This window comes from Pan troglodytes, chromosome 6, assembly GCF_028858775.2.
Source record: "Pan troglodytes isolate AG18354 chromosome 6, NHGRI_mPanTro3-v2.0_pri, whole genome shotgun sequence".
Lineage (NCBI taxonomy): Eukaryota > Metazoa > Chordata > Mammalia > Primates > Hominidae > Pan > Pan troglodytes.
In genome coordinates, this window is record NC_072404.2 from 61875540 (window position 1) to 61900475 (window position 24936).

At 49.2% G+C, this 24936-nt stretch overlaps 2 protein-coding genes and 1 pseudogene across 6 annotated transcripts in view; 1 reads left to right on the plus strand and 2 right to left on the minus strand.

Moving 5' to 3' along the window:
- PHKG1 (phosphorylase kinase catalytic subunit gamma 1) overlaps positions 1-9918 on the minus strand; it is a 12777-nt gene extending 2859 nt beyond the window's left edge. Inside the window, exons 1-7 of one of the 4 annotated variants that reach the window (XM_003951015.6) lie at positions 9803-9892; positions 5825-5941; positions 4558-4736; positions 3936-3990; positions 1124-1219; positions 615-680; positions 243-406 (exon numbers count right to left, since the gene is read on the minus strand). In XM_003951015.6, coding sequence (XP_003951064.1) covers positions 243-406; positions 615-680; positions 1124-1219; positions 3936-3990; positions 4558-4736; positions 5825-5907 — 643 coding nt within the window. In that variant the 5' untranslated portion in view covers positions 5908-5941; positions 9803-9892. Of the gene's footprint in view, positions 1-242; positions 407-614; positions 681-1123; positions 1220-3935; positions 3991-4557; positions 4737-5824; positions 5942-9802 lie in introns of all 4 variants that reach the window. The other 3 variants (XM_001153926.7, XM_003951017.6, XM_063814233.1) reach the window with 3 other exon arrangements.
- A 7714-nt stretch (positions 9919-17632) lies between these two features.
- On the plus strand, positions 17633-17726 carry LOC112209950 (small nucleolar RNA U13; annotated as a pseudogene).
- An 818-nt stretch (positions 17727-18544) lies between these two features.
- CHCHD2 (coiled-coil-helix-coiled-coil-helix domain containing 2) lies at positions 18545-23533 on the minus strand. 2 transcript variants are annotated; one of them, XM_001161277.6, is made up of 4 exons: positions 23321-23533; positions 21185-21434; positions 19826-19970; positions 18545-18833 (listed from the first exon to the last, which is right to left on the minus strand). In XM_001161277.6, the coding sequence occupies exons 1-4, from the start codon at positions 23368-23370 to the stop codon at positions 18823-18825; spliced, it is 456 nt and encodes a 151-aa protein (XP_001161277.1). In that variant the 5' UTR covers positions 23371-23533; the 3' UTR covers positions 18545-18822. The 2 variants fall into 2 exon arrangements, with proteins under 2 accessions (XP_001161277.1, XP_016813009.1); XM_016957520.3 differs by having other exon boundaries at positions 19822-19970; positions 23321-23476.
- Positions 23534-24936: the final 1403 nt, after the last annotated feature.

Genomic DNA, 24936 nt, shown 5'->3' on the forward strand with positions numbered 1-24936 from the left:
GGTGGAAGTTGCAGTGAGCCGAGATCGTGCCACTGCACTCCAGCCTGGGCGACAGAGTGAGACTCCATCTCAAAAAAAAAAAAAAGAAAGAAAAAGAAAAAAAAATCCCTAGCCCTTGAAATGGTGGAATTTTTATTCCAGGGAACAATTAAGTTAGGGGAGAAACCCAGACCATCTCTATTCTGCAGACGGTTGATTGAGCACCCGAGGCCTGGACGTGGGCCAAGGCCATGTTACCAGACCTCGCAGCCTCTCTCCCGGCTCCAGCTGGCAGGAAAAGCCAAAGTCTGTGAGCTTGATGTTCATGTTGTCATCCAAGAGAATGTTCTCGGGCTTCAGGTCCCGGTGCACGATGTTGAGTTTGTGCAAGGTGCAGATCACCTCCAGCAGAGCTCGCATGATCTTTCTAGGGTGGGGCACACACTTGTTACTCTTCCTCTGCTCAGGGTCAGGTAACAGGCAGGGAGACACAGCTCACATTTCAGCCACACTGCAAGGGAGCAGCACACACGCCCAGCCCAGACATGTGCACGCCCTGACTCCCCTGAGACCCCAGTGCCTGTGGCCCTAAGCCACGTGGGAGGGAGTGGAGAGAAGGGCAAAGGGACCCTCACCTGGTTTCCTTCTCACTCAAGGTGACCTTCTCAGTGAGGTAGTCAAAGAGCTCCCCTCTCTTCATCCTGTGGAAACAGAGGGTTGATAGCTGGATCGGTCCCAAGACCACCACTGCCCTTACCCTGCTCCCAGAGAGCTGCCTTCCGCCCTGATACCTCTAGAAGCTAAGTGGGCCACTCTCCGTGGAGAACCACAGTCTGGGGAGAGGAGCCGGGGAAGTGAGGAGAGAAGTGTTCTGGAAGAACTGGGAGAAAAGCAGAGGAGGCTGGAGAGGTGGCCCACATCAGGGGCTCAGGCTCTCATCAACCCTCCGAGGAATAGAGATGGCCTAGGTTTCTCCCCTGACTGAATTTTTCCCCTGGAAAAAATTTTCCCACCATTTCATGAGGTAGGCATTTCTTCAGCTAAGTCCCCTCCCCAGGTTCCCATTACCCTAGTTCCAGGCCAGGATGGCTAGAAGTGACCAGGGAAGCAATGGGCCCCGAGCTGGTGGCCCTGTGAGCAGTACCTTGCCCTGCCCTGGGCCCTGAAGTTGGTGGACTTGGGAGAGTCCCAGCCCAAGCACCATTTCTGTTCCATCTCTATTGTATCAGTGTCTTCCCATCTGTGGAAGTGACAGTGTGGACTGGGATGTATCGGGGCCTAAATGATGGCTGGAGGCTGAAAGAGGGGACTATGAACCACTGGCCCAGGACCCCAGACCCAGATCAGAAGGACGTGAGTATCCCAATTTTTTTTTTTTTTTTTTTTTTTGAGATGGAGTTTTTGCTCGTCACCCAGGCTGGAGTGCAATGATGCAATCTCGGCTCACTGCAACCTCTGCCTCCCAGGTTCAAGCAATTCTCCTACCTCAGCCTCCCGAGTAGCTGGGATTACAGGTGCCCACTACCACACCCAGCTAATTTTTGTATTTTTAGTAGAGACAGCGTTTCATCATGTTGCCCAGGCTGGTCTTCAACTCCTGACCTCAGGTGATCACCCGTCTCAGCCTCCCAAAGTGTTGGGATTACAGGCGTGAGCCACCACGCCTGGCCGAGTATCCCGATTTTTTCCCAGGAAACAAATGGGAAGAATCGGCTGTGCAAGAGTTGCAGGAGCAAAGTTTGCCAATTACGGGATTAAGAATTGAGGTTCAATCTTCTTACCTCCTGGGATGATCTAGAAAGGACTCTGCTAGAACAATCTAGTTATACCCTGGAGGGCTCCTCAGGGCAGCATTAAAAATAGCTTCCCCCAGCAACTTCTTCAAAGGTTAAAGACATTTGAGCTGTCCCCAAGGGCTATACAGGACAGTGCCACAGAGCAGTCGAGACAGCTGCAGCTGGTGAGTCTGGAGGGGTCCGAGAAAGTCTTCCTCTGTTGCCCAGGCTGGAGTGCAGTGGCACGATCTCAGCTAACTGCAACCTCTGCTTCCTGGGTTCATGCCATTCTTGTGCCTCATCCTCCTGAGTGACTGGGATTACAGATATCTGTCACCATGCTGGGCTAACTTTTGTATTTTTTGTAGAGATGGGGTTTCGCCATGTTGCCCAGGCTGGTCTTGAACTCCAGGCTTCATCTGATCCGCCTGCCTCAGCCTCCCAAAGTACTGGGATTACAGGGGTGAACCACCATGCCCGGCCTTAATTTTATATTTTTTTGTAGAGATGGGGTCTCACTTTGTTGCCCAGGCTGGTCTCAAACTCCTGGCCTCAAGCAATCCTCCCACCACAGCCTCCCAAAGTGTTGAGATTACAGGTGTGAGGCACTGTGCCTGGCCCATGATAAGTCTGGAATTTGCATTTCACAGAGCACTTTGTATTGTTCACATTTGATGCTTAGCAATAAGGGGCTCATCTTACTAATCCTATTGATGCCAAAGCAGGGGCATGATGATGGTGGTGATGATGATGATGATATTGATCTTTGGACCACACCCCAGATGCAACCTCTACCACCTGCCTCTCTCCTCGATACTGCTGGCCTCCCTTTTTCCAATCCCGCCTCATTACAGTCATCCCTAGATAGTCAGTGAGATCTTTTCAAAAGGAAGTCAGCCTGGGCGCAGTGGCTCACGCCTGTAATCCCAGCACTTTGGGAGGCCGAGGCGAGTGGATCACTTGAGGTCAGGAGTTCGAGACCAGACTGGCCAACATGGCAAAACCCTGTCTCTACTAAAACAGTACACACATAAAAAATTTGCTGGGCATGGTGGTGGGTGCCTGTAATCCCAGCTACTTGGGAGGCTGAGGCAGGAGAATCACTTGAACCCAGGAGACGGAGGTTGCAGTGAGCCGAGATCGCACCACTATACTCCAGCCTGGGCGACAATAGCAAAACACTGTCTCAAAAAAAAAAAAAAAAGTAAATCAGATCATGTCACCCTCCCAGTCTTGACCCTCCAAACTCCTTACCATGGCTAAAATGCCTGCAGGACCTGGTCTTTGGTGCTGACTGACCTTACATCCTGCCACCCTCTGCTGGGTCACTTCCTGGACATGCTTTCCTGACCACTCGGTCTGAGGAAGCCCCTGTCTCTTGCTAACCCCTTGTTCTACTTTATATATGTCTACAGTCATCCCTCTTTATCTGCATAGGATATGTTCCAAGACCCCCAGTGGATGCCTGAAACCATGGATAGCACTGAAGCCTATACTTACTATGTTTTTCCTATATGTACATACCTAAGATGAAGTTTATAAGTTAGGCACAGTCAGAGACTAACAACCAATAATAAAACAGAACAATTATATCACTATACTGTGCCAGGCACGGTGGCTTATGCCTGTAATCCCAGCACTTTGGGAGGCCGAGGTGGGAGAATCACGTGAGGCCAAGAGTTTTGGGGTTTTTTTGTTTTGTTTTGTTTTTGTTTTTGAGATGGAGTTTCGCTCTCGTAGCCCAGGCTGGAGTTCAATGGCGTGATCTCGGCTCACTTCAACCTCCGCCTCCTGGGTTCAAGCGATTCTCCTGCCTCGGCCTCCTGCGTAGCTGGGGCCTCAGCCTCCCAAACTGCTGGGATTACGGTTGTGAGCCACTGCGCCTGCCTGTAGCTAATAATTATTAGTATTCACACTATGCCAGTCACTGTGCTATTATCACTCCCATAATACTGATGAGAAAACCAAGATTTAAAGAAATGATCCAGCCCACAAGTGGTGAACCCAGGTTTCCAAACCCGGCAGCCTGACCCCAGGGTCTGATCTGTCTAAACACCGTGATTGTATTTGGCATCCTCAGCGCAGGAGCTGGCTGTGGTCTCCAGGCAGCCCTGGGGTTGGGGAGGGGACAACAGTCGGAGGTTCTCTCAGGTGTGGCTTGCTCCAGTGCTGGGTACTTACAGGTCAAACACCAAGAAGAAGAAAGTGTTGGTCTCATAAGTGTCCTTCAGCTGTACTGAAATGGAAATGGCTAGCTTGTCTCAAGTAGCAGGGGAGCCCAGGCAGGGGCAGCCGGGGCACGGGGCTCAGGGACCGAGGCTGCTGTGGGCTAACTTCAAAAGCTGACAGGGGAATCAGGAGGGTGCTCAAAGACGTCAACCTGGGATGTGGGCAGGCCCAGGGACTTTATTATTATTATTATTATTATTATTATTATTATTATTAGAGACAGGATCTCACTGTCTCACCCAGGCTGGAGTGTAATAGTGCAATCATAACTCACTGCAGCCTCAAACTACTGGGCTTGAGTGATGCTCTTGCTTCAGCCTCCCGAGTGGCTGGGATTACAGGCATGCACCAGCACGCCTGGCTAATTCAGCCCAGGGACATCAAACCCCCATTCCCCTGCCTGCATCCATCCCTGCCTGGGACCCCTTCTATCAGAGCAGTGAGGGTGGAGCTGGGAGCCTTGAGCCTGGGTGGTTCTAGCTGGCTGTGCGGTGGGGCCACACTCCCTGGCTTGGGCTGTCAGGGCAGAATCACAGGGGGGCACCCCGCCGTGTGGCTTGGGGCCATCACTCACTGATGTTGGGGTGCCCCGAGACCTTGCGCAGGATGTCCACCTCCTTCAGCGTGGCTTCTCGCAGCTCCCGCACCTCCTCCGGGCTGAAGCTGCCTCCACCGGTGACATCGATGACCTTCACGGCGTACTCCTGGCTCGTGGGCTTGTGGATGCATCGCCTGACCACACTGCTAACGCCCCTGGGAGTGCAGAGGACAGATGGCCTTGGGGGGCCCCTCACCCCATGGGGGGTCCCAGATTAGAGGCTGCAGCAGAGATGTCCTGCCCTTGACAGAGATTTACACTTTCCCCCAACTTCCTCTGAGCTTTTGGAAATGGTGGATGAATAAATACAGGCACAGACAGGTGATTTGCCCAGAACTGGTGAGTAACAAGCCTGCTCTCAGGCCGTGTGACTCTTTTTTTTTTTCCTTTTTGAGCCGTTCAGTGCTTTTTTTTTTTTTTTTTTTTTTTTTTTTTTTTTGAGACGGAGTCTCGCTCTATTGCCAGGCTGGAGTGCAGTGGCACAATCTTGGCTCACTGCAACCTCCACCTCCCAGGTTCAAGCAATTCTCTTGCCTCAGCCTCCTGAGTAGCTGGGACTACAGGTGCCTGCCACCACACAGAGCTCATTTTTGTATTTTTACTGGAGATGGGGTTTCAACATGTTGGCCAGGCTGGTCTCAAACTCCTGATCTCAGGTGATCCTCCTGCCTCGGCCTCCCTGCTATTGCAGGAAGTGCTGCTATTGCAGGCATGAGCCACTGTGCCTGGCCCCCCCTTTTAAAAAAAAAATAGAGATGGTTAGCCAGACCTGGTGGCACATACCTGTTGTCCCAGCTACTAGGGAGGCTGAGGTGGGAGGATCACTTGAGCCTAGGAGGCAGAGATCGTAGTGAGTCAAGATCATGCCACTGTACTCCAACCTGGATGACAGGGCAAGACCCTATCTTAAAAAAAAAAAAAAAAAGATACAGGGTCTTGCTATGTTGCCCAGGCTGATCTTGAACTCTTGGCCTCAAGCAATCCTCCCACCTCAGCCTCCCAAAGTGCTGGGATTACAGGTGTGAGCCATTGCGCCTGCCCCTGGGAACTTTTTGCTGGGAGAGGTTTCTCTTATCTGTCCTGGCTTCAGGAGGGCAGGACCCCAAACAAAGGGTTTCTCCAAGTGAACAGCACTTTGGGGATGAAAGTGGCGTTAGTACTTGGGGTGGAGCAGAGCTGGCTGTAGCCCACAGGGTCTGCTGGAGCCTAGGACAGCACTTCGTGGGGAAAGCTTGGGCTTTACCTGCCCAGGATCTCTTTGGGCTCATAATTCTCATAGAAGTCCTGTGCAGAATGAGAGTCCGGCAGTGCCTCGTCCCGGGTCATGCTCAGATCTTCAGTGAGGGAACTCTGGGTGGCTCTGAGAGGGGAAAAGAAAGAAGCTGTCAGCCTTCCTGACCCAGGGGCTGTTCTCCTTGGGGTCTGGAACTGTTTCTCACTCATCGTTACATCTCCTGGCTCTACACTGGCCTATAGTGAATGTTCCAAATAAATGTTTGTGAATTGAGGCTGGTCGTGGTGGCTCACACCTATAATCCCAGACTTTGGGAGGCTGAGGCAGACAGATCACTTGGGCCAGGATTTCGAGACCAGCCTGGCCAACATGGTGAAACCTCATCTCTGCTATACAAAAATTAGCCGGGTGTGGTGGCACACGCTTGTAGTCTTAGCTACTTGGGAGGCTGAGGCAGGAGAATCGCTTGAACCCAGGAGGCAGAGGTTGCAGTGAGCCGAGATCGCATCACTGCCCTCCAGCCTGGGCGACACAGCCAGACTCCGGCTCAAAAAAAAAAAAAATCTTCTTTTTAGAGATGGGGTCATGCTCTGTTACCCAGGCTAGAGTGCAGTGGTACGATTATAGCTCACTGCCGCCTCAACCACCTGGGCTCAAGTGATCCTCACACCCTAGCCTCCTGAGTAGCTGGGACTAAAGTATCCCCCAGGCTGGAGTGCAGTGGCACAATCTTGGCTCTCAGCTCACTGCACCCTCCACCTCCCAGGTTCAAGCGATTCTCCTGCCTCAGCCTCCCAAGTAGCTGGAATTACAAGCACCTACCACCACGCCTGGCTAATTGTTGTATTTTTATTAGAGACAGGGTTTCGCCATGTTGGCCAGGCTGGTCTCGAACTCCTGACTTCAGGTGATCCTCCCACCTTGGTCTCCCAAAGTGCTGGGATTAAAGGCGTGAAACACCACGCCCGGCCCTAATATTTAAGTTTTTTGTAGAGACGGGGTCTCCCTATGTTGCCCAAGTTAGTCTCAAACTCCTGGCCTCAAGCAATCTTTCCGCCTCAGCCTCCCAAAGAGATGGGATTATAGGCATGAACTACCACTGGACCTGGCCACAATTTCCTTTTAAATAGGCCACTCCTGTAGCCTCTCCTTATCTCCCCTTGTTGTGACTGTGTTCCCTGAAAACACACCCCCTTCTAGGACAGGCTTCCTGCACTCCATCCCACTGCTCCTTCCTCATGTTTTTTTGTTTGTTTGTTTTTGTTTTTGGTGTTTTTTGTGGAGACGGAGTCTCAGTCTGTCACCCAGGCTGAAGTGCAGTGGTGTGGTCTTGGTTCACTGCAACCTCCACCTCCAAGGTTCAAGCAATTCTCCTGCCTCAGCCTCCAGAGTAGCTGGGATTACAGACACGCACCACCATGCCTGGCTAATTTTTGTATTTTTAGTAGAGATGGAGTTTCACCATGTTGGCCGGGATGGTCTCAAACTCCTGACCGCAAATGATCCACACACCTTGGCCTCCCAAAGTGCTGGGATTACAGGCATGAGCCACCGCACCTGGCCCTTCCTCATGTATTCTATCCATAACTGGGACTTTCATAATCACTCACTCATTCATTACATCTCCATTCTGCAGACACTGAACACCCACTCTTTGCCAACCACCATGCTGGGTGCTCTGAGGGATGGAGAGCTGGGTGGGTCCATCCTGGTCCCTGCCTCTGGTGTCACTTGTCAGTGTATGCTGTCACCTCCCCCACTAGATTATCATCTCTAGGATGTCCTAGCCATCTCTGCCCCCCATACCCAGTGCAGGTGTCCGGCAGGGGCTATACCTTGAATGTGAGTCAAGGGTTGGGCAGGTACCCCTTTGGCTCAGGGTCCTGCTGGAAGAATGCCCCATGTCCTACTTAACAATGGCCAGTGAGCCCTGAGTGGTCCTGCTGCAGGATAGAGGCAGTACAGAGCCAGGACACTCAGGCCTGTACACAGAGGCGCTGAGCTACCCCGCCTTGTGTCAGGAACATGGAGGCTCCTACCAGGGAACTCAACTCCTGCTTTAGATGTAGGATTTAGGCCTGGCGTGATGGCTCACACCTGTCATCCCAGCACTTTGGGAGGCTGAGGTGGGCAGATCACTTGAGGTCAGGAGTTCGAGACCAGCCTGGGCTACATGGCGAAACCCCATCTCTGCAAAAAATACAAAAATTAGCCAGGCATGATGGCTCTCGGGCCTGTGGTCCCAGCTACTTGGGAGGCTGAGGCAGGAGGATCACTTGAACCCAGGAGGTGGAGTTGCAGTGAGCTGAGAGCGCACCAGTGCACTCCAGCCTAGGTGACGGAGTGAGTGAGACTCTGTCTCAAAAAATAAGACAAAACAGGCTGGGCGCAGTGGCTCATGCCTGTAATCCCAGCACTTTGGGAGGCCGAGGCAGGAGGATCATGAGGTCAGGAGATCGAGACCATCCTGGCTAACACGGTGAAACCCTGTTTCTACTAAAAAATACAAAAAATTAGCTGGGCGTGGTGGCAGGCACCTGTAGTCCCAGCTACTCAGGAGGCTGAGGCAGGAGAATGGTGTGAACCCGGGAGGTGGAGCTTGCAGTGAGCTGAGATCATGCCACTGCCCTCCAGCCTGGGCAACAGAGTGAGACTCCATCTCAAAAAAAAAAAAAAAGACAAAACAAAACAAAATCAGATGCAGGATTTGAGGAATGCAGAAAACCAACAGGAAAAAGGGCAGATAGAAAATAGGCCCAACCTGCCACTCAGCAGTGCCAAAGCTGCCTCCAACCCCCTTTCCCCTACTGCTTCTGGGCCTAAGAAGGCCTGGTCTCACAAAGGAGCCAATTTGCTGACCAGCCAACAGCAGCTCTGGCTGCCTCCGGAATTGGGCAGGCTGTTCCAGGAATCCTGGTGGCCCCACTACTGGGTGCCTGGTTACCAGAAGAAGGTTTAGAATAACAAGTCCCCTCTGCTGGTGCCAGGCCCCTGGGCTGCTCACACACAGGCCTTCTCTGCCTGCCCCATCAGCAACTCGGCGGAGCCTGGGACTGTCTGCTTCCCATAAAAACAAGCCCATTTGCTGGTAAGTCCTAAGTCCTCACAATGGGCACCTTTGCCTCATCACCTCCCAAAGCTGGGTAGCGCTAGCTCTCTCCTCTCCCCCAGCCCTCCATGAGCAGAAAGTACACTTGGACCCCCATATGAGATGCCAGCCTAGGTGCAAGCCTCCAGTCCTTGGCACAGCCAGCTTGGCCAACTTGTGGCTGCACTCACCTTTCCTGGGGGGCTGAGGAGGCGGTTATCTTGCCCCAGCCCCAGCTCTGACTGGGGCCAACTTTGTGCCTCTGTCTACTGCCCCACCCACCCCTCACACCTTTCCCAAGACCCCTGTGGACAGGGTCACCACATGGGAGTAGGTGGCCCAGTCCTTTTTTTAGACAGAATCTCACTCTGTCACCCAGGCTGGAGTGCAGTGGTGAGATCTCAGCTCACTGCAACTTCTGCTTTCCGGGCTCAAGCGATTCTCTTGCCTCAGCCTCCTGAGTAGCTAGGACTACAGGCACGAGCCACCATACCCAGCTAATTTTTGTATTTTTAGTAGATATGGGGTTTCACCATGTTGGCCAGGCTGGTCTTGAACTCCTGACCTCAAGTGGCCCTCCCACCTTGGCCTCCCAAAGTGCTGGGATTATAGGCGTGAGCCATCGCGCCTGCCTGGCCTGGTACTTTTTGGCACATAACTTCCCTCCCCTGAACTCTGAGAGTCCAAAAACCAGATCAGCCGCGGGGACCTCTTTTCTGTAGAAAATTCCCGCAGATGGAGGTTTCAAGGGTCAGTGCTGCCATTCTCCCTGGTCCATCCGCCTTCAGAAAAGAGACATGGATGGAATGGATGTGGGGGTTTCTATCTTCTCCACCCCCAGTCCTCCCCGCTCCCTGCCTATCACCTGGCTTTTGTCCATCACTGGGCTAGCTACTCACGGTTAAGTGCTTGCAGGCTCTCGAAGGAGCTTGACAAGAATCCCAAAGCCCCCGGGGAGAGGGGACCACAGAGGGCTGAAGCCGTGTCCCGAGCAGACACTTGGAAGATATCATCTGCTGTTGTTTTGGGTTTTGCTATTTGATGACCGGAGGCTAACGTGCCAAAAATAAATCACAACTGCAAACCCGGGAGGCAGGCCAAGGCTCCGCAGGGACAGGGCATGGAGCCGAGTCTCCGGGCGGGAGGTGGGGGGACCTCTGGTGGAGGGTGAGGGAAGCTTGGGGGCCTGAGACCAGGCCAGACAGGATGTAATAGTGATCAGTCTCCCCTCTGGAGCTCCCTTGGCCTCCAGGCCCAGAGAACGTAAATCCAGCCTTGTGCGGAGGGCACTTGCTTCTCTGGGAGCAATTTTGATTTCCACCTATGCTGAGAGCACTGCCCTGGAGGCTTTCTCAATGCATGACTGCAGCAGCTGACTGCCCCGGCTGTCGCAGGGACAGTGTGCATGATCACCCTACATAATGCAGACCTGTACAGGTTAGGGAGGCCGGTTGCAGTGTCTCACACCCAGCGCTTTGGGAGACTGAGGCAGGGGGATTGTTTAAGTCCAAGAGTTTGACAGCAGCCTGGGCAACAAAGTGAGACCCTGGCTCTACAAAAAAATTAAAAAATTAGCCAGGTGTAGTGGCACGCACCTGTGGTCCCAGCTACTCAAGAGGCTTAGTGGGGAGGATCACTTGAGCCTGGGAGGTCAAGGCTTCAGTGAGCTATGATCATGCCACTGCACTCCAGCCTGAGCAACAGAGACTCAGTCTGAATCAATCAATCAATCAATCAATCAATAAGGGACCTTCCCCTGCAGGAATCCACCTCTGATCTACCCTCCATAATTTCATCTAAAAAGCCTTCCTTTAAGGCCAGGCACGGTGGCTCATGCCTGTAATCCCAGCACTTTGGGAGGCCAAGGCGGGTGGATCACCTGAAGTCAGGAGTTCGAGACTAGCCTGGACAACATGATGAAACCCTATCTCTACCAAGAATACAAAAATTAGCCAGCTGTGGTAGTGCGCACCTGTAATCCCAGCTACTCAGGAGGCTGAGACAGGAGAATCACTTAAACCTGGAAAGCGGAAGTTGCAGTGAGCCGAAGTCATGCCACTGCACTCCAGCCAGGGTGACAAAGGGAGACCCTGTCTCAAAACAAAAAACCTTCCTTTAATCTTACATCAGATGTGTGGGTTTTTAAAATTATTTATGTGTTTTATTTATTTTATTTTATTGAGACGGAGTCTTGCTCTGTTGCCTGGGCTGGAGGGCAGTGGCATGATCTCGGCTCACTGCAACCTCTGCCTCCCATGTTCAAGCGGTTCTCCTGCCTCAGCCTCCCAAGTAGCTGGGATTACAGGTGCCCACCACCACACCGAGCAATTTTTGTATTTTTAGTACAGATGGGGTTTCGTTCGCCATGTTGGCCAGGCTGGTCTCGAATTCCTGACCTCAGGTGATCTGCCCGCCTTGGCCTCCCAAATTGCTGAGACTACAGGCGTGAGCCACCACACCCGGCCTATTTTATTTTTTTGAGATGGAGTCTCGCTCTGTTGCCCAGGCTGGAGTGCAGTGGTGTGATCTTGGCACACTGCAACCTCTGCCTCTGGGGTTCAAGCGATTCTCCTGCCTCAGCCTCCCGAGTAGCTGGGATTATAGGCGCAAGCCACCATGCCCGGCTAATTTTTGTATTTCTTTCTTTCTTTTTTTTTTTGAAACAGAGTTTTGCTCTTGTTGCCCAGGCTGGAGTGCAATGGCGTGATCTCGGCTCACTGCAACATCCGCCTCCCGGGTTCAAGCAATTCTCATGCCTCAGCCTCCCAAGTAGCTGGGATTACAGGCATGTGCCACCACACCCGGCTAATTTTGTATTTTTAGTAGAGACGGGGTTTCTCCATGTTGGTCAGGCTGGTCTCGAACTCTTGACCTCAGGTGATCCGCCTGCCTCGATCTCCCAAAGTGCTGGGATTACAGGCGTGAGCCACCGTGCCTGGCCCTTTTTTTTGGGGGATGGAGTCTCACTCTTGTTGCCCAGGCTGGAGTGCAATGGCGCAGTCTCGGCTCACTGCAACCTCCGCCTCCCAGGTTCAAGCAATTCTCCTGCCTCAGCCTCCTGAGTACCTGGGATTACAGATGCTTGCCACCACACCTGGCTAATTTTTGTATTTCTAGTAAAGACAGGATTTCACCATGTTGACCAGGCTGGTCTCAAACTCCTGACCTCAGATGATCCACTCGCCTTGGCCTCCCAAAGTGTTGGGATTACAGGCGTGAGCCACCATGCCTGGCCTTTTATTTTTATTATTTTATTTTATTTATTTATTTATTTATTTTTATGAGACAGAGTCTTGCTCTGTCACCCAGGCTGGAGTGCAGTGGCACGGTCTCGGTTCACTGCAACCTCCGCCTCCCAGGTTCAAATGATTCTCCTGCTTTAGCCTCCTGAGTAGCTGGGATTACAGGCACGCACCACCACGCCAGGCTAATTTTTGTATTTTTAGTAGAGACGGGGTTTCACCATTTTGGCCAGGCTGGTCTCGAATTCCTGACTTCGTGATCCGCCTGCCTCAGCCTCCCAAAGTGCTGGGATTACAGGCGTGAGCCACCACACCTGGCCTATTTTATTTTTTTGAGATGGAGTCTTGATCTGTTGCCCAGGCTGGACTGCAGTGGTGCCATCTCGGCTCACTGCAACCTCCGCCTCTGGGGTTCAAGTGATTCTCCTGCCTCAGCCTCCCGAGTAGCTGGGATTACAGGCGCAAGCCACCATGCCCGGTTAATTTTTGTATTTTTTTTTTTTTTTTTTTGAGATGGAGTCTCACTCTTGTCGCCCAGGCTGGAGTGCAACGGGGCGATCTTGGCTCACTGCAGCCTCTGCCTCCCGGGTTCAAGCGATTCTCCTGCCTCAGCCTCCGGAGTAGCTGGGATTACAGGCGCAAGCCACCAGGCCTGGCTAATTTTTGTATTTCTTTTTTTTTTTTTTTTTGAGATGGAGTCTCACTCTTGTCGCCCAGGCTGGAGTGCAACGGTGCGATCTTGGCTCACTGCAACCTCTGCCTCCCGGGTTCAAGCGATTCTCCTGCCTCAGCCTCTTGAATACCTGGGATTATAGATGCCTGCCACCATGCCCGGCTAATTTTTGTATTTGTAGTAGAGACAGGGTTTCACCATATTGAACAGGCTGGTCTTGAACTCCTGACCTCAGGTGATCTGCTCACCTCAGCCTCCCAAAGTGCTGGGATTACAGGCGTGAGCCACCATGCCTGGCCTTTTACTTTTATTATTTTATTTATTTATTTATTGAAACAGAGTCTCACTCTGTCACTCAGGCTGGAGTGCAGTGGCGCAATCTCGGCTCACTGCAACCTCTGCCTCCCGGGTTCAAGCAATTCTCCTGCCTCAGCCACCTGAGTAGCTGGGACTATAGGCACGTGCCACCAAGCACAGCTGATTTTTGTTTTTAGTAGAGACGAGGTTTCACCATATTGGTCAGGCTGGTCTCGAACCCCTGACCTCATGATCCGCCTGCCTTGGCCTCCCAAAGTGCTCGGATTACAGGTGTGAGCCACCACCCCCAGCCCTATTTTTATTTTTTTAAAGAACCTTTCTTACCCATTTCATTTTCAGCCTGCAGTTTCTATTGTGAGGAGTTTCATATGCCAGGAAAAACATGTGGTCTCTCGGTGCATGCGACTTCCTGCCAGGGTCCTCATCAGTATGAGTCTACCTTACAGGGAGTTGACAAAACTGGCAGCACTGTGCAGCATGCAGGCACACAGTGGACACTTAGTTTTCATTGTTCCCTCTCATTCTAAAATTACCTTTTTCCAAACTCCTAATATTCCAAATTGATGGCAGGGGGTGAACGTAGGGGAGACAGTGCTTTACCCATGATCTGAGCCCACAAATATGTTTTTAATTTTTTTCTTTTTTTTTTTTTTGAGATGGAGTCTCCCTCTGTTGCCAGGGTGGAGTGCAGTGGTGAGATCTTGTCTCACTGCAACCTCCGCCTCCCAAGTTCAAGTGATTCCCCTGCCTCAGCCTCCCGAGTAGTTGGCACTACAGGCGCGTGCCATGGCACCTGGCTGTTTTTAATTTTGTATGTATTTTTAATTTTTAAAATAGAGATGGGAGCTGCGTGCGGTGGCTCACATCTGCAATCCCAGCACTTCGGGAGGCTGAGGTGGGCGGATCACCTGAGGTCAGGAGTTCGAGGCCAGCCTGGCCAACATGGTGAAACCCCATCTCTACTAAAAATACAAAAATTAGGCTGGGCGTGGTGGCTCACGCCTGTAATCCCAGCACTTCGGGAGGCCGAGGCAGGTGGATCACGAGGTCAGGATATCGAGACCATCCTGGCTAACACGGTGAAACCCGGCTCTACTGAAAATACAAAAAGTAGCCAGGCATGGTGGTGGATGCCTGTAGTCCCAGCTACTCAGGAGGCTGAGTCAGGAGAATGGCGTGAACCCGGGAGGTGAAGCTTGCAGTGAGCCGAGATTGCGCCACTGCACTCCAGCCTGGGCAATAGAGCGAGACTCCGTCTCAAGAAACAAACAAACAAACAAACAAAACAAAAATTAGTCCGGCGTGGTGGTGGGTGCCTGTAGTCCCAGGTACTCTGGACGTTGAAGCAGGAGAATTGCTTGAACCCGGGAGGCAGAGGTTGCAGTGAGCCGAGATCGTGCCACTGCACTCCAGCCTGGGTGACAGAGCGAGACTCTGCCTCAAAAAAAAAAAAAATAAATAAAATAAATAAAATAACAAGAGATAGGGGTCTCACGATGTTGCCTAGACTGGTCTCAAAGTTCTGGGCTTAAGCAATCCTCCTGTTTTGGTCCTCCCAAAGTGCTGGGATTACAGGTGTGAGAAACCACACTTGACCACAGATACCTAATTGATACACATTTTACAAAGCACTTCATACAGTTTCACTTGGACAACAAAACCCTGGTATTAAGCCAATTTTAGAGAGACTGTGACTTGGTCAAGGTTGCCAAGTAGGTGAGTCAGAGAGCCTAGATTAACCCCGGATGTTGTGGGCGCCAGCAGTTCCTTATAATGCTGACCATCTGGCTGGGTGCGGTGGCTCACATCTGTAATCCCAGAATTTTGGGAGGCTGAGGTGGGCGGATCATGAGGTCAGGAGATTGAGACCATCCTGTCCAACATGGTGAAACCGTCCCTACTAAAAATACAAAAATTAACTGGGCACAGTGGCACATGCCTGTAATTCCAATTACTCAGGAGGCTGAGGCAGGTGAATTGTTTGAACCCGGGAGGCACTGCAGTGAGCCGAGATCGCACCACTGAACTCCAGCCTGGCGACAGAGCTAGACTCGGTCTCAATAATAATAATTATAATAATAACAATAATAATAATAATGCTAGACTCTGTCCCAAAAATAAACAAAAAATAATAATAATGCTGACCATCTATTTCTTTCACTTTGGGGAAATTTTTTGTTGAATTGTTTACATACAAAAGAGCTGAAAAATTCTTCAGGGAATGAGTGCTAAGCATAAAAGCCTCCAACTTACTGAAATGCAACACATTGAAACACAAATTCTGCAAGGTTTTAAATAGCTGGAACTCTTTAACTTACTGTTTTCTCTTTTTTTTTTTTTGCTTTTTGTACAGGGTCTTGCTCTGTTGCCCAGGCTGCAGTGCAGTGGCACAAACATGGCTCACTACAGCCTTGACCTCTTGGACTCAAGAGATCCTCTCGCCTCAGGCTCCTGAATAGCTGAGACCAAAAGTGGGCAACACCATGGCCAGCAATTGTTTTTTCTTTTTTTTTGAGACGGAGTTTCACTGTTGTAGCCCAGGCTGGAGTGCAATGCCACAATCTTGGCTCACTGTAACCTCTGCCTCCCGGGTTCAAGCGATTCTCCTGCCTCAGCCTCCTGAGTAGCTAGGATTACAGAAGTACGTCACCACACCTGGCTAATTTATTTTTATTTTTATTTTTAGTAGAGATGGGGTTTCACCATGTTAGCCAGGCTGGTCTTGAACTCCTGACCTCAGGTTATCTGCCCACCTTGGCCTCCCAAAGTGCTGGGATCACAGGCATGAGGCGCTGTGCCAGGTCTAATTTGCTTTTTTTTTTTTTGAGAGGAGTCTCACTCTGTCACCCAGGCTGGAGTGCAGTAGCACGATCCTGGCTCACTGCATCCAGGGTTCAAGCAATTCTCCTTGCCTCAGCCTGAGTAGCTGAGACTACAAGTGTGTGCCACCAGGCCTGGCTAATTTTTTTTTTTTTTTTTTTTTTTTGAGAGAGTCCTGTTCTGTTGCCCAGGCTGGAGTGCAGTGGCACAATCTCGTCTCACTGCAACCTCTGCTTCCCAGGTTCAATCAATTCCCCTGCCTCAGCCTCCCAAGTAGCTGGGATTACAGGCACCCACCACCATGCCTTGCTAATTTTTGTTTTAGTAGAGATGAGATTTCACCATGTTAGCTAGGCTGGTCTCAAACTCCTGAACTCAGGTGATCCGCCCTCCTCAGCCTCCCAACGTGCTGGGATTACAGGCATGAGCCACCGTGCCCTGCCTAATTTACCATTAAAAACCTATTTTCTCCCTCACATTTCTAAGCTACAGATTTGACTCTTGCTGGTTTCTAAGGTATCTTCAGGTGATTGGTTCCAAGGCTCCTATGGATAACAAAAATCCACGGATGCTCACATCCCTTACATAAAATGCCACATTATTTGCATATAACCTATGCATTTCCTGCTGTATACTTTAAATCATCTCTAGATTACTTATAATACCTAGTATAATGTAAACAGGATGTAAAGTTGTTACACTGTATTGTTTAGGGAATGACAAGGAAAATAGTTTACATGTTTCCTACAGAAATGACCATGAATTTTTCCAAAAAATTATTTTGAGACAGGGTCTCACTCTGGGCTGGAGTTCAGTGGTGTGATCATAGATCACTGCAACCTTGAACTGGGCTTCTGCGATCCCCCCACCTTGGCCTCCCTAGTGGCTGGGACTACAGGTGCATGCTACTGCACCTGGCTGATTTATTTTTTGTAGGGATCTCACTTTATTGCACAGACTTCAAATATTCTCAATCCTCGATTGGCTGAATCCATGGACACCAAACTCAGGGAATTGGAGCGCCAACTGGACAATCAATGAATGCATCACAAAATCCTTTCTGACTTTAGGGCAAAAGGCCAGTGCACCTAGAGGATTATTCCACACCTTTCTCCTTGTAGCAATGACTCCTACCAGAGAGTAGGCCTGGCCAGTCACGCTTATATTTCGTCATTTTTCTTTGATTCAATTTATTTGAATCACCACTACACCTGGACACGAGGGACATCTGAGCATTAACACTACAGACTCACAGAGGTCCCGAGCCTCCAGGAAAATTAGCAAAAGTGTCTTCTATAAACCCAGGAGGGAGTATGCCGGGGAACTGGCCAGGAGTGAACTGTGCTGAGACCCTCTTTCTGAAAGGGAGCCTCTTTCAGGAACTGAATGTTTAGGCACTCCAGGAACACAGCTGATAGGAGGCGAGACAGCAACTGGCTAATTCCCTCAATCACCAGCATTTCACTCACCTGGCAGTGATGCAGGGCTCTGAAACTCAGAAAAAAAATCAGAAAACAGAACCTACGGAGGCCAGGTGTGGTGGCTCATGCCTACAATCCCAGCACTTTGGGATGCCGAGGCTGGGGGATCACCTGAGGTCAGGAGTTCTATACCAGCCTGATCAACATAGTGAAACCATCTCTGCTGCTCACTTTAAAAAAAAAAAAGACCTGCTGATCCTTTTGTAGTTAAGTGTGATGACAGGGTTTTCACACTCATGAAGTGTGCCTCCCTCAAAACTGGTTGCATTGACACATTACCCATCTGACATGAAAAAAGTGGCCTACTCCAAATTGAATTCCATCCCCTTGAAGTTCTTCCCTAGCACGGAGTGGGGGATGGCAGTTAGCCTGAGTGTTTTAGGAAGAGGAGGCTACAACACCTTAAACAGAGGAAAAGCACCTTCAGGGGAACTGCATATATTAAGAATGGTTTTTTATCTTCAATCAGGGGCGTCCAAGGGAGAGAATAGTCATGGGTTTAGTTAGTTTATGGTTAGGCCAGTAAAACCCCTTCCTCATCGCTCTTTTCCACTTATCACTAGAGACAAACTATGACTCCAGGCTGCTAAAAGCCTAAAGCAAAAGAAAACAGAACAAAAGGTGGGTTGCACAAGCTTGCTTGGAAACAGTAGAGGAATAGTGATATGCAGTGCTGACCTAGCCACAGGGAACCCACCCCAAATAGACCTATTCCTGTTTCCTTTATCATTCAACTGATTAAAACAATGTATTTTTTTTTTGTTTTTTTGAGACAGAGTCTTGCTCTGTCAGTGAGTGCAGTGGCATGGTCTCAGTGCACTGCAACCTCCACCTCCTGGGTTCAAGCGATTCTCCCGCCTCAGTCTCCCAAGTAGCTGGGATCACAGGCACATGCCAGCACACACAGCTTTAAACAGTATTTTAAGCAGAGTTTCCTGCTACAGCTCAGCTTACATAACTCCAGACCCACAGCACCTAGAACCTTTGAATTGAGCAGCATGTTATGTTTGCAAGTGAGCTACTCCTTATATAACCCCTCAGGGAGCTGTCAGATCTGGGAGGATGCTAATTTCATAACCAGAGACTATAGACTAAATGAACCATACCTTAGAAGAAAATTACTTTATTCTAATTAACTCACAAAGAATAAAATCATAACATAACAGCTAGTTTAAGGAGGCCACACAAACATTTGCCCAGTCCCAGATTCTACAGAGTAGGGACACCCCCACTTCCATTTCAATTCTGAAGCAAGGAAGCTAGGAATGACAGGAGAGGTTTAACTGATGGTTATACTTTATACCCTCACTATCAATTCTATTTTTATACTAAATTAACTTAGTTATGAGAGCTGATTTTCCATCTCTCCAGGTTGAACTTCTTCATTAGGCCAATCCTGCAAACAGAAAATATTAAGTTAGAAGAATGCTAGCTTCATATACTCAATAAAACAGAAGCCTTCCAAATTATGAAAGCAGCAACAAAAGGCCAAGGCTATGGGTTTTGTTTTTGTTTTTTTTTTGGATAAAAAATAGAGATGAGGTCTTGCTATGTTGCCCAGGCTGGTCTCGAACTCCTGGACTCAAGCAATCCTCCCACCTTGGCCTTCCAGACTGCTGGGTTCCAGGAAGGTTATGGTTTTGCTTGTAAGCTACTGAAGGCATCCTACAACTAACAAGACACCCTAAATCTTTGGAGTTCCCCTGAGGAACTTAATTGACTCCTTTCACTCAATGAGGTACAGATACCAGGTATCAGTCTTTTTGTCTATTCCTGGATTTTGGTGAAAACAGAATCTAATCTTATATTCGCAGCCTTAAGGTTAGAAGGTCACTTACATCCAGTAATCACAGTAAGATCTGGCATACTGATTTATACCTTCTTTTTTTTTTTTTCTTTTAAATTTGAGACAGAGTCTCCCACTGTTGCCCAGGCTGGAATGCAGTGGCGGGATCTTGGCTCACTGCAACCTCCGCCTCCCGGGTTCAAGCAATTCTCCTGCCTCAGCCTCCTGAGTAGCTGGGATTACAGGTGCCTGCCACCACACCCAGCTAATTTTTTGTATTTTTAGTACAGATGGGGTTTTGCCATGTTGGCCAGGCTGGCCTCAAACTCCTGACATCAGGTGATCCACCTGTCTTGGCCTCCCAAAGTGCTGGGATTACAAGCGTGAGCCACTGTGCTTGGCCTATACCTTCTAAAGGAAGAAAATTCAGAAAATTACTCATAAAAATGACTAGAAACCTCTGGCCCAGTTGTTAGGAGTTAATTCTAGAGAAATTTCAATAAAGTCTTCTCTAATTTATTAAACACAGATTCCCCTAAGTTCTACAGGATCCAGGAATTCCACTGTGAATTAAGCAGATGTAAATTGGACAAATTACCTACCGTTTGCAAGTCGGCACTGTTTCAGCACCTCATTGAAACCCTCACAGAGCTTGATGTCACCCTGGTTCTGGGCACACTCCAGAAACTGTTTGATCTCATAGAGGCAAGGCTGCTGCTGCTGTGCTGGCTGGGTTCCCTGAGGCTCCTGCAAAGGCAAAACATTCAACATTGCTGAGAAAGAAAATCATACTTATGCCTAGACAATGAAGAGTATCCATCCTCTTTGAGGTTAATGGAAAATGGAACTAGCACCAGATGCTAATTAAAGTTCCCATCTATTAACATGGAAAGTGAAAACATTTAAATCTTCATTTACTTAAAAAATATTTTAGGCCAAACATGGTGGCTCACGCCTGTAATTCCAACACTTTGGGAAGCCGAGAAGGGTGAATCACTTGAGGTCAGGCATTTGAGACCAGCCTGGCCAATATGGTGAAACCCCGTCCCTACTAAAAATACAAAAATTAGCCGGGCGTGGTAGCAGGCACCTGTAATCCCAGCTACTCGGGAGGCTGAGGCAGGAGAATCGCTTGAACCTGGGCGGTGGAGCCTGGATAACAGAGCGAGACTCTACCTCCAAAAAAGAAGAATTTAAATAAATATTTTTAGTAAAGACAGGGTTGCGCTATGTTGCCCAGCCTGGTCTCAAACTTCTGGGTTCAAGCAATCCCTTCACTTCAACCTCCCAATGTGCTGGGATTATAGGCATGAGCCTCCGTGCCCAGCCAAAAGTGAAAATATTTAAAAGCTGAAAGCCAACAGTTTTAACAAAATTCCAATTACAACCAGAAAGATTCCTAAATAAAGATGCAAATAAAGTGGAATTATTATCTTGTTATCAAGACTAAATGGTTTACTGAAGCTTCAGGGAGGTAAAATGGTACTATTATAGAAAAATGGATGGAGGAGTTTCAAGCACACCGGAAATACAAGAGTATACACACCTATGCTCATTAGACTAGAAAGCCCACACACATCAGAAAGATGGGTAATGGCAAACATCACGTAAAAGAACACACAGTTATGCGAGATTTTTGATTTGTTAACTAAGATCAAGACAGGATTAGTAGGAAGTGTCACTGGGATGAAATATTCAAAGGGAAAAGTGGTTGTTTTACAGTGAGTCAAGTGGACTGTTGTAAGTCTCCTCCTTGGGAAGAAACACAATTTGTACAGTACTTGTTGGTGCTGGCCTAAGGCAATAACTCAACGGCCAAATGTGGCTTTAAAACCCATTGTCTATTAACAGCACAGTGGGTTCTAAAATCAAAGACAATTCCTACACTTAAGGAACTTACAAACGTCTGGCTTTTCTCATAAAATCCACCCATGGAAGGGAAATGCTGCCTAAATTCCCACCTGGTAAGTGATGTCAGGCCTCGCAGGCTCAGCATTACTTCCTCCACTGAAGCCCCCAGTAATGGCGTGACCCAGTGTGTGCCCCACAGCAGAGCCCACAGCCACGCCAGCTGCAGTGGTTGCCATCTGGGCCATCAGACCTGGCTGCCGGGGCGCAGCAGCAGAAGAGCCAACTGCAGATGGGGGTGCCGCTGCTGGTGGCTGAGCGACTGGTGCTGGCCTGGGTGCAGCTCTCATCTGAGGGGCCCGGCTGTGAAAGAAAAGAAAAAAACATCAAGTTCCCAATTCCAACCAGTTTTGGAAATTGTCAACTTAAAATAACTTACATATTAAAATGGACCTCAAGATTTTCATTTCAAATTATTTACATCATTTTCTCTCTTCAATTTTTTTTTTTTGAGATGGAGCTTCGCTCTTGTTGCCCAGGCTGGAGTGCAATGGCACAATCTCAGCTCATTGCAACCTCCACCTCCCAGACTCAAGCGATTCTCTTGCCTCAGCCTTCCGAGTAGCTGGGATTACAGGCACCCGCGACCACCTCCGGCTAATTTTTTGTATTTTTAGTAGAGACGAGGTTTCACTATGGTGACCATGGCTGGTCTCAAGCTCCTGACCTCAGGTGATCCACCCGCCTCGGACTCCCAAAGTGCTGGGATTACACGTGTGAACCACCGGCACGGCCTAATTTTTTTTTTTTTTTTGAGACAGGGCCTCACTCTGATGCCCAGACTGGAGTGCAGTGTCACGATCCAATCTCACTGCAACCTCTGCCTCCTGGGTTCAACCGATTCTTCTGCCTCCGCTTCCCAAGTAGCTGGGATTACAGGCGCGCACCACCACACCTGGCTAATTTTTGTATTTCTAGTAGAGACGGAGTTTCACCATGTTGGCCAGGCTGGTCTCGAACTCCTGACCTCAAGTGATCCACCCGCCTCGACCTCCCAAAGTGTTGGGATTACAGGCATGAGCCACCACGCCCGGCCACTTTAATCTTTTCTTATAATAGTAATAGCCTAGGACATACTAGTTTTTTCTGCTTCTTTGCAACCATTTCCATGTATTCGCATAGCCCACAGTATCTTTAAAGACATATCCAACACGTCATAAGAAATACAGACTACTAAAAGTTAGAAAGATTCTTACAGGATTCATTCATTCAAGTATTAGGTAACTACAAGGCGCTGGTAATGTAACTGTGAACAAGAGACAAAAATCTCTGCATTCATGGAGTTTACATTTTATTGACGGATCAAATAATTAACATAGGCTGCGGAGTGGTGGCTCTTGCCTGTAATCCCAGTGATTAGGGAAGTGGAGGCGAAAGGATCATTTGAGGCCAGGACTTTGAGACCAGCCAGGGCCACATAATGAGACCCTGTCTCTGCTAAAATATAAAATAGAATAAAGTCGCCAGGTGTGGTGCACAGGTGGCGCATGCCTGTAGTCCCAGTTACTCTGGAGGCTTACGTGGTAGAATAGCTTGAGCCCAGGAAGTCAAGGCTGCAGTTAGCCATGATTACGTCACTGCACTACAGCCTGAGTTAGACTCTGACTCAAAATATAAATAAATAAACATTCTAATTAAGACCTAAAGATGGTCAACTGGGGAAATAATCTAGTCCAATTCCTTCATTTTACACATTACAAAACAAGACTGGCCAAAGTGACTCGTCTGAACTATTACACCAAAAGCAACTTCAACTATTCCTCATCTGTTCAACGTTCAGATGCTTTCAACAATTTCGAGACCCCTTCTCAAATAACAAAAGACTAATTATGTCCTGCACGTATTTAAAAATCTTCATATGTATCACGCTCCCTCTGACCATTTCCGGATTATTTCCTTGGGTGCTCTTTTCCCCGAAATCAAGCTAGGTCAAAATTTATGCCTTCCTACCACCTGGCCATAACGTTATGCCTTTCCCGTTGTTTGGATAGGAAGCTTTTTCCGTAAGTGAATTCCCTCCCCACACTCCCCTAACATAGGCTTTACGTTCAATCTCCCCCGACCTGGCAGAGGCGAGCCCACGCCGCAGCCGACCTTGGTTCGCCCCCGCCCGCGGCCTCCCTCTGCGTCATTGCCCCAGTAAAGTCCGGACGGCCGCGCTTTGGTCTCAAACCCTGCGATGGTCTCACCTGGCCGGAGGGGCCATGCGGGAGGTGCGGCTTCGGCTTCCACGCGGCATCCTAGATACGCGACGGCTAGGCCTCCGGACGTGTGACAACCACTGAAAATCTAAGCGACTTCTGAGGAGACCGGAAGATGGGAGGCGGGGCTGGCCTCAACGCGCAACCAACCAGCACACAGGCAGAGAACTTCCGTTCTCCGACGTCTCCGCAGGCCTGAAGGTCATTGGAAGAGCAGGACGTCACGGGGACGCCTCGTCCTTCGCGGTCAACGCCCTGAACTTGGCGCCAGGATCTTTAAAACCCGGAAGTTCCTGTGGTTCATCCGCGAAACTTGTCCTCTGGTCCTCGCATCAGAGCACTTAGCATTTTGCTTCCTTAGGGCAGCTGGACTGTCGCTCCGTCCTTCAAACATCTGTATTAAATCCAACCTTAAGAGTGACTCACATCTCTGGCTGGATTGCCAGGGGACCTTGGGCAGATTTCTTAGCCTTTCTGAGCATTCAGTTATAAGGGCAAATATTTTTGGAGGCACAGTGTGGACGCGTAGTATGAACTGAATGAAAGAAATCGGTTTCGTCAAAAATAAACAGAGTTGAATTAGTTGTATTTGGTATTTCTCTTTCTTGTCTGTGGATCCAGTCAGCAAAAGTTAAATTCAGGCAGCAATAATGTTTTACATTTATGTATTACTATATATTTTCAGCTCCTTTTCATATGTATTATAGAATTTGTGTCCAGAATTGGGACAGTAACCGTACACTGGTAAATTCAACAAAAATTTACTGTCTAGCTGGGTTCTGGAGATACTGCACCAAATCAGATAAGATTCTACCTTCACGAAGTTAAGTTTCAAGGAGGGGAGACACAAACGCCTGCGTAAATCAGGTGGTGGTGACATGAAAAGAGAGGAAGGAGACTGGAAATTAGAGGTTAGGCGGGGGGGGGGGGTCATTTGAACGGAGCCCTTGAAGAGGTGGGGAAGCAAGCTATGTGTTTATGAAGATAAGAACATTACAGGAAGAGAGAACAGCAATTGCAAAGGCCCCAAGGATCTGTGCTTTAGTGATACTTGGTGTGAAATGCTTTCTTTTTTCTTTTTCTTTTTTTTTGAGACGGAGTCTGGCTCTGTCGCCCAGGCTGGAGTGCAGTGGCGCGTTCTCAGCTCACTGCAGCCTCCGCCTCCCGGATTCAAGCGATTCTCCTGCCTCAGCCTTCCGAGTAGTTGGGATTACAGGCGCACGTCAACCCGCCTGGCTAATTTTTTATTTTAGTAGAAACAGGGTTTCGCCATGTTGGTCAGGCTGGTCTTGAGCTCTTGACCTCAGGTGATCCATCTACCTCGGCCTGCAAGTGCTGGGATTACAGGCATAAGCCACCAGGCCCAGCCTGAAATGCTTTCAACAGTTACATTAAACATCGCTAAGATAAGGGGAAATTTGGCTAGTGGCATTTCATAAGGGGCTCATGGGAAAGTCCCTTGCGGTTGGAGTGAGGTTTATTGACGAGAGGAAGCAGACATGGAACCATTTCTGCTTGATGTCAATCAGAAATTTCTCCCTTCCATCAGAGGAAGTAGAGTTTAAAACAGCCTTCCTGTGTCCCAGCAACAGCAGAATGTACTT